General features: G+C 40.1%; 2 protein-coding genes across 2 annotated transcripts in view; both read left to right on the forward strand.

The window, feature by feature from the left end:
- The window catches only part of cntrl (centriolin), a 54,627-nt gene extending 50,069 nt beyond the window's left edge, over window positions 1-4,558 (forward strand). Inside the window, 6 exon segments of the mRNA XM_032516759.1 lie at window positions 751-850; window positions 1,004-1,215; window positions 1,759-1,792; window positions 1,795-1,811; window positions 2,625-2,687; window positions 3,450-4,558. Coding sequence (XP_032372650.1) covers window positions 751-850; window positions 1,004-1,215; window positions 1,759-1,792; window positions 1,795-1,811; window positions 2,625-2,687; window positions 3,450-3,581 — 558 coding nt within the window. The 3' untranslated portion in view covers window positions 3,582-4,558.
- A 2,674-nt stretch (window positions 4,559-7,232) lies between these two features.
- On the forward strand, window positions 7,233-7,853 carry LOC116689986 (polyubiquitin). Its single transcript, XM_032516742.1, has one exon. It carries the CDS (start codon window positions 7,280-7,282, stop codon window positions 7,751-7,753), a length of 474 nt encoding a protein of 157 aa, XP_032372633.1. The 5' UTR covers window positions 7,233-7,279; the 3' UTR covers window positions 7,754-7,853.
- Window positions 7,854-8,194: the final 341 nt, after the last annotated feature.

Below are 8,194 nucleotides of genomic sequence, written 5' to 3' on the forward strand. Positions count from 1 at the left end.
AAAACCAGGGAGAGGAATGCCAGAAGTTATCAGAGGAAAGGAGGTTGTGGTTGGCAATGCTAAAACTCACTCAGATAGTGTACAGTGTTGATAGCAAACTGGGGCTCTTTTGAAATGAAAAAAAACATTGATTGAGAGTCACTTGGCTACACCTTGAGTATCGTAATGATATCATACAGTTAAGGTCTCCCTCACTCATCCACACAACATCCGGTTATAGGCCTCCAAACCTTTGTAGGATTTCAGGTCTGCATCTGTGTATGGGCTCGGCCAGAAAAGCAGGTATTTGACTAGCTATTTTGGGATGTGAAACTGTAGGACGAATCACTAGGTTGTCATGGATCCAAGAAGACTGAGCCAACTTGTAGGGATCTGCACCGCCAATAAACTGTAATTTCTCGAAATATCGCACCTTTTTTTGTGGTCCACGTCCTTTCCTATATGCCTTTGCATCTTGGACACTTTTCTGTTGTTTAGACGTGGCTACATTCACTTAAAGTATCCAAAGTGCACAATACTCTTCTGTACGCCGTTCAGCTGTTTACATCGAGTGCCTCCAATATGGCCGCGCATCCGGGTTACTGCCCAGAACGTCACGTCGGTGAAAACCCTCTATACAAATCAAATTCCAAAGAAATTACTATTGCTATTACAAACCAGCATATATTAATATTTCAGAAGCTGGAACCAGAGAGTAGTTGATCTGCTGATCAACTGATACATCTTTTTAGTGATCTATCTCTCTCCCAGGCAGTGTGTGTTGGACTGGACGACTTTAAAGCTGCAGTGTCACAGTTGGATGACAGGGAGCGCCGTCTGATCCAACAGCAGCTGCAGCTCAACCAGCTCAGTCAGTCAACACAGTGTCACTCATTTCTGTTTCACATACTTTCCATCCTACAGGAGATTTATATCTGAGATATTTTTCAAATGTTTTACATGAGAAAAACAAATGTACATGTGTAACAAAGTAACTTGTGTTTGATTGATTGTGATTGATCAGAGGAGGAGCTGTGGCAGAGAGAAAAAAAGCTGATTCATAAGGAGGAGGAGCTAATACAGCAGGAGGAGGAGCTAAAACAGCAAGAGGAGGAGCTAAAACAGCAAGAGGAGGAGCTAAAACAGCAAGAGGAGGAGCTACAGCTGAAAGAGGAGGGACTGCAAAAGAAACGTGAGGAGCTTCGAGTGAAAGAGGACGAACAACACAAGACAGAAGTGGAGGTGAAGTGTCACATACAATGATTAATGATTAAATGATTAATGCCATTTCTGATCATAGACTCCGGAGGACCATTTTCAAATCAAAAAATTTTATTTTGAAATCAATATTTTGTTTAAATCATTGATTTCTTAGTAGCTGTGTAAAAAGCGGGATAATGTTGAGCGAGCAGGTCATCATTGCCAATCCAACCCTGACAGGAAAATGCAGGACCCTAACACAAAGATCTGCATTATCCTTTAAATAAATACATTAGCATATTACAAAAGTAGCAGATATACTCTATGTATAAACAAAACACTGAGTGTATGTAAAGGCAGTGCTAGAGATGAGGTAGAGGTAGGTTAGGTAGTTAGTGCTCTATCTTTATTTAATAGGAAGACTATACTACTGAGAGGACTGTTTGCTACGTAAACCATATACGTCTGTGTGTGGTCTTGTGTGTGTGTTGTGTGGTGTGTGTGTGGTGTGTGTGTGTGTGGTGTGGTGTGTGTGTGTGTGTGTGTGTGTGTGTGTAGGACACGCAGGGCGTATCAGAGGAGGACGAGTTTTACTCTGTTACAGCTGGTCTGAGACAGCCTTCAGTTCTGAGGTGAGTCTGACAGAACACGCCTGACATGTTACCACTTTAAACTGTGTCTGCTTTGATTAGAATTAGATTAGATAGATTAGATTCAACTTATGTCATCACCATGTACAGGTACAATGCAACGAATAAAGTTTAGAGAGTTTGAGAGAGCCTCTGAGCCGCAGCTAGTGAAAGCGCCGCACATGCACTCTGAAAAGGATATGCAGACAGCAGGATAATACAAGACATAATATAATGCACGAGACTACATACATGAAGGAAATATTGGTGTAGGTGTCTGTGGATGTGAGTGCGTAGGAGACAAAAACTGTGTGGGGTTGGAAAAAACAGCTCAGTTCGTCCGGCCTTGACTATGAGTGTGTGTGCGTATGTATGTGAAATGTGAGACAGACTGAATGCATGTGCAAAACAGCCCAGTTCAGCCCGGCTTGACAGGACGTGAGGTGGAAACACAAGAAAGAAAGAAACGAGGCAGTCAGACGGATCGGGGGCTGGTTCGGGGGGGTGGGTATGGTGTGTGTGTGAGAATGAGTTGTGTGTGTAAATGTAGCGCATCAGACTGTCTGTGTTGGTAAAAGTTCAGTCCATCTGCGTGACCTTGGAGAGATAAGCCAGTGCAAGGGAAAGGATAGAATGGGGTTGCTTTAGGGTTGCAATTGTATAATGACATGAAGATTTTATTGGTACGATAACTGTCTCAGAAAATATCAAGGTTTCACGTTATTACACAAGTCCTGGGGGCACCTCCAACTTTGTGTCAACAGTTAAAAGATTTTCAGGTACACAGTTAATCACGTTGACCATGTTTGTTTTCAGGAGGAGAGGTGGAAGGTTGAACTGCAGAGAGAAAAACTGAAACAACAAGAGGACCGACTAAAGGTACATTTTTATTTTAATATTAACTTACATAAGAAATAAACACAGATTGTTAAATTGTTTGAGTTTACAGTAAAATGTCCAAACTTTTGACAGGATGAAATCAAGATGATCCAGTCTGAATTTTTATTACCAGTTGGTTTGTGGTTGGTTTGGTTGTAAGATTTGAATCTTGATAATTCAGTGTGAGATTCAAATATTTAAAACATCTTGTTCTGTCTTCTCCAAATATTTCAGATGGAAGAAAAATAAAGATTATTAAAAGTAATTTTCATCTCTGTGTCCAGTATAAAGAGAGAGATCCTGTGTTTAGCCTTCACATGATGTGTGTTGTTAACTGATCTGGTGTAGAAACATAGACATAAAAAGGAGACATTGTGATTTTAGCGCCAGTTAGCATTGAAGCTAATTGTTTACCAACATGTTTCTTGTTTGCTAACAAGCTAGTCAGCAGTTCATCCTGTAGCCAGCTAGTTTAGTTGACAGAGATAAAAACTAACAACTGCTTTTGACATTTCTGCTTCTACACAGTTCATGAACAACATAAACATGTGAATCAGACTCACAGCTGTTGCAAGGTGGATTTAGCCTCTTATAATGGAGCTTGGCTAACAGTTTCCCTTTGCCTCCAGTCTTTGTGCTAAGCTAGGCTAAACACGTCTTGTGACTGGGGAAAGACAGAATTAAATACATGTTTGAAGTGTAGTAATCAGTCCAGTGAGAGTGAGTCAAACCTGAGTGAGTGTTTGTTGTTTTGCGGTTGAGGCTCGTCTGCACTGCAGTTTGTGGAACCAGCAGGAGAATATGAAGGTGAGACGACTGGAGGCTGAGGAGAGTTTACTGGAACTGAAACACCGACTGGACCAGCTGGACTCACTGCTAACACACACTCCATAACAGACACACACACACACACAAATTTCAAACATTAAGGTTTGTTTCATCAGGATGGAAACATGTCTGTCTGGACTAAAGTGGAACTTTATGGATTTATTTGTCAAAACAGTTCATTTAGTAATTTAGCAGCTGTTCTGGAGTGTTCTATTGTATCAGGTGGCACTGCCCAGTTATCTTCGATGTTCAAATGTTCTTTAAGCAACAGACGTACATTTAGTTGAGTGAACATTAACTCCTCGTCACTGAAGACCTTTTTCTGCTGAAACCAGTGGCATACATAAAGTAGCGACGACGGGCCCTAGTGCACGCTAGTTACTAGTTATGAAACACACAAACAAATACACACACACACACAACAAACCATTAGGCTTGCTGATGTGCTCAGTTAGTCTTGACAGATTTAGCAAAAAACTAGCTATACATGTCTCGTCACATGATCAAATGGATTGGACAATATCAACATACATATTACCCAGCAATTATCACTGCTAATCTTTGTACGACAAAAATTGTCACCTTTAAGTGAAAATCGCAGTTTTTAATTATTTAATTATCATTTTTTGTAATTCTTGTTGATCCAATTAGTTTATGTATTTAAGTGTCCTGAATTGATGTTGCCCTTACATTTGTGGCAGTAATTACATAATTTTTATTAGTTTTTTATAATTTATGTAGAATAGTCATATAATTAAAATTTTATTAAATTGGCTTTGACTATTTTACAAAGAAAAATGCAAATTATGGAGACCAGTTTTTTATTTAAAAACAGTTATTTAAACACAGGCGTATTTCCGAGGTGTCAATCTGAATCACTCTCAAGTCCCTGTCACTCTGCCCAACACGTTGTTGGAGGGCCCCCTCTGTATGTCTGTTTTTGCCACGGACTACTCATATTGGTTTTATTACATTATGGAAAGGACTCCAGTGCATCATCATTGGTCCGAATCAGTTGATGAGTTTGTTAACTTGGAGTGTTGTGACGGTGTAGGGACTTGAGGACCAAAACGCAGAGACAGGGCAGGCAGGAGAGAGTTCATAAGTGGATTTATTTACTAAAAAGTCCAAACAAGCACAGGTATCCAAAAATGCAAAAAACAAGGCCAAAAATCCAAATATCCCCAACCGTCCAAGAGAAAAATCCGGGAGTAGAGAGACAGGGAATAACTCATGGGGAAATAAATAAAGATAGCAGGGAAGAGTCCAAAGCTGACAAGCTGACAGGAACAAACGCACAAACAAAACAATCTGACAAGAGACAAAGGATACACAGAGGTTAAATACAGGAGGTAACGGGCAACAGATGATACACCAGGTGACTCACATCAGGGCGGGGACGACAATCACAAAGGTGGGAAACACAAGGCAGGTCGTAAAACTGGAGACAAGACAGCACAAAAAACCAGACTATCAAAATAAAACAGGAAACAGAACATACAGACACTCACAAGGGAACACGAGACCGAGGAGGAAACTAAGACACAAACACACAAAGACAAGACAGAACCAAAAAAAACAGAGAGGGAGGGACAGAAAACAAAGCAAATTACCAAAATCTAAGTGTTTTTCCTTCGGTTCGGTTTCTTTCCACCACAACTTGCAGAGTACTTGGGTTGGGTCGAGATCCAAGCGGGAGGATTTTATGCACTAAGTGAAAACAAAAACAACTTAATGGAGCAGCTGTTTGTTTAGCTGGTTTTGTTGGCATGTACAAGGTTATTGCTGCGTTTAAGGCAAATAGGACAAATGGTGAATGTTGAGAAAGACTTTTTTTATTATAATATTATAAATTAGAAACTGGTAATTAAAATAACTCCTGAATGACATGAATGCAGCATTGACATTACTGAGTAGGGGACAAAAAACACAACTTGATATTTCTGTGTCTGTCAAAGCAACACTTTGTTGTTTGTGAGAAAACAACACTGAGCTGAAAAATGTGCCTTCATGAAAACATGTAGAAAAGATTTTGTTATATTTGACATCTGCTGTGTAAATAAAGATGGTATTTATCTTTGGAATAAACTCTTTTGTGTTAAAGCATGTTTCCACATCGAATGATACAAACGCACCAGCTGGGCCTGTGAGGAGGAAGCAGCTCTGCTCTCAGTGTGACAGTCACAGTCCAACTTCCAGGTGTTCCAGGTGTGCAGCATCACCTCTCTGTTGTCACTTGCTGTCGCTAGGCAACTGAGCCCCTCAAAGCTGCAGCATCACCTGGACCTGCTGGAGAAGAGGCAGGCAGACAGACAGACAGACGGACAGACAGAGTATCTTCGGAGAGGACAGTTCACCTGAACACCATGGACAGATGTTTAAAGAATTATGCAGCACCAACTGAACATCAGTTTGATTCAAAGTTTGGGTCGAAATTAACGAAGTACATTTACTCAAGTACTGTACTTAAAGTACATGTACCTCAAATCATACTTTCTAGTTTCTGCTATACTTCTTTATACTTCTACTCCACTACATCTCTACATAGACTACTTTTTACTCCCCTACATTTATCTGATAACTTTAGTTGCTTTACAGATTTAGATTATTCAAACAGGATATAATCAGGTAATAAATGATGATGTATTATTATAAACTACCCAGCAGTATATAAAGTAATCAAAATAGCTCCATATTTACCAGCTGCAACATTAAAGTGATGAACACATTAACGCATCAATAATTATAACACAATCAAATAAATATTATTCTGCATAAATCTTTGGGTACTTTAAGTACATTTAGATGCTAATACTTTGGTATTTTTACTTAAATAAAAGCTATGACATTGTGACTTTACGTCAGAAAAACAAATGAAATGTGTATGTTTTTAAATTTCATACCTATTTTAAACTTTTATGAAGTTTGTAATTTAACAGACGTCACAAAACGTAGCTTATCACCTGATAATGACAGAAATTAATCTTTCATCTCTTCGTTAAATAATATGGGCATAATGGAAAACGTCTTGGTACCCATAGAACCCATTTTCATTCAGACACCTCAAGGTGAGGGGGGTAAAGGAACGTAGTGGGGTTAGAGAATGAAGGTGAATGAGCAGGCTAATTAACAGTGACTTATGTTGGGAGAATAGAAACTAAGCGTCGTTGAGGCAGGTAAGGAAAACGAATGTTAGGTAAAGGTGGCGTGTTGAGCAGCGGAGGCAGCCTGTATATAAACTGCACACAACACATTTCAGCATCACCTGTTTCCTGCTGCCGGCTCGACCCCTCAAGTCTTCTGTTTGTCTCACACGGAAGTTCTCTGGTCAACGCTGTCACGAAACTAACTCTAAAAGTTTGTAAAAGTTCAGTTTCTATGCTCCTCATATCTGGAACAAACTCCCAGAAACCTGCAGATCCGCTGCTACTCTCAGTTCTTTTAAATCAAGGCTGAAGACCTTTCTTTTTGATGTTGCCTTTCTTTAAATGATGTTCATTTCTTTAATGTTTAATTTCTTATACTGCACTGTAACTTTTATTCCTGTTTTATCTACTTTTATTTTTTTTATTTTTAAACTGTTTTTTCTGTGTTTTATCTGTTATTATTTTTAACTTTTTTATTCTTTTTAACTGTTTGTGTGTAAAGCACTTTGAATTGCCCTGTTGCTGAAATGTGCTATACAAATAAAGCTGCCTTGCCTTGCCTTGCCTTGTAATCGTTCATTGCTCTTACTTTTAAATGCAATATGTTTCAGGCCAACCATGGATATAATCATCACTTTAATGGATGGGACGCCCCACGCACAGAGGGTGAGCCCACAGCTCTCAGTGGGCTCTTTGAAAAACCTCATCCAGGAGAAACTAGGCGTCCCACGTCAGCAGCAGAAGCTCATCTTTGTCAACGAGCAGAAGACACTTCTCAGCGACGACTCAAAGCCTCTCGACTGCTACGGCTTACAGTCCGGCTCCCAGGTGTCCCTGCTGGTCACCGAGCCGGTGGTCCCGCCGGTGGATCGCATCCAAGTGTTGCTCAAAAACCTTGACGGGGTTACGAAACCCTACGACGTTAACCCCGACGAGACCGTGAGAGACTTCAAGAGAAAAGTCCAGAACCACGAAGGCGTCGCCGAGAATCAGCAGCGGCTCATCCACAAAAACCGAGAGATGAGCATCGATAGTCGACTGTCCGACTACAACGTCAGAGCGGGAAGCGTCATCTTTCTGACTCTCCGTTAAGAGGAGGACAGGACTAAATTAGGCTTTCGCACATTCTTTTAAATGCGATCCAATTTTTGTGGTTGTGTTGTCATGTTGAAAAAAATATGCATCTATGTAACCATTTTAACTTAAAAATCTGGTGTTTTGCTTTAATGAGTTATTTTGTTTAGCCAAAACAAATAATGTAAATATATGCACAACGCAGCAGGTAGTCATTGTATTACAAAATAAAGTCACTACTGTAGATTTGCATGAGTATTTCCATTGTCTTGGATTTGCATCTTGTGGTAGGTTTTCCCTTTATCCTTTATTCCACAGTGACAGTGGGAAGGGTGAGAGAAAGAGAGGGGGTGGCCACAGGCAGGATTCGATCCCGGGCCTCTGCAAAGGACTCAACAGTCTGACTTTACTTGACAGTCATAAACACTGCAGAATTAAAACATACATATTTTGAAAGAA

This window comes from Etheostoma spectabile, chromosome 5 (genome assembly GCF_008692095.1).
Source record: "Etheostoma spectabile isolate EspeVRDwgs_2016 chromosome 5, UIUC_Espe_1.0, whole genome shotgun sequence".
Classification (NCBI taxonomy): Eukaryota; Metazoa; Chordata; class Actinopteri; order Perciformes; family Percidae; genus Etheostoma; species Etheostoma spectabile.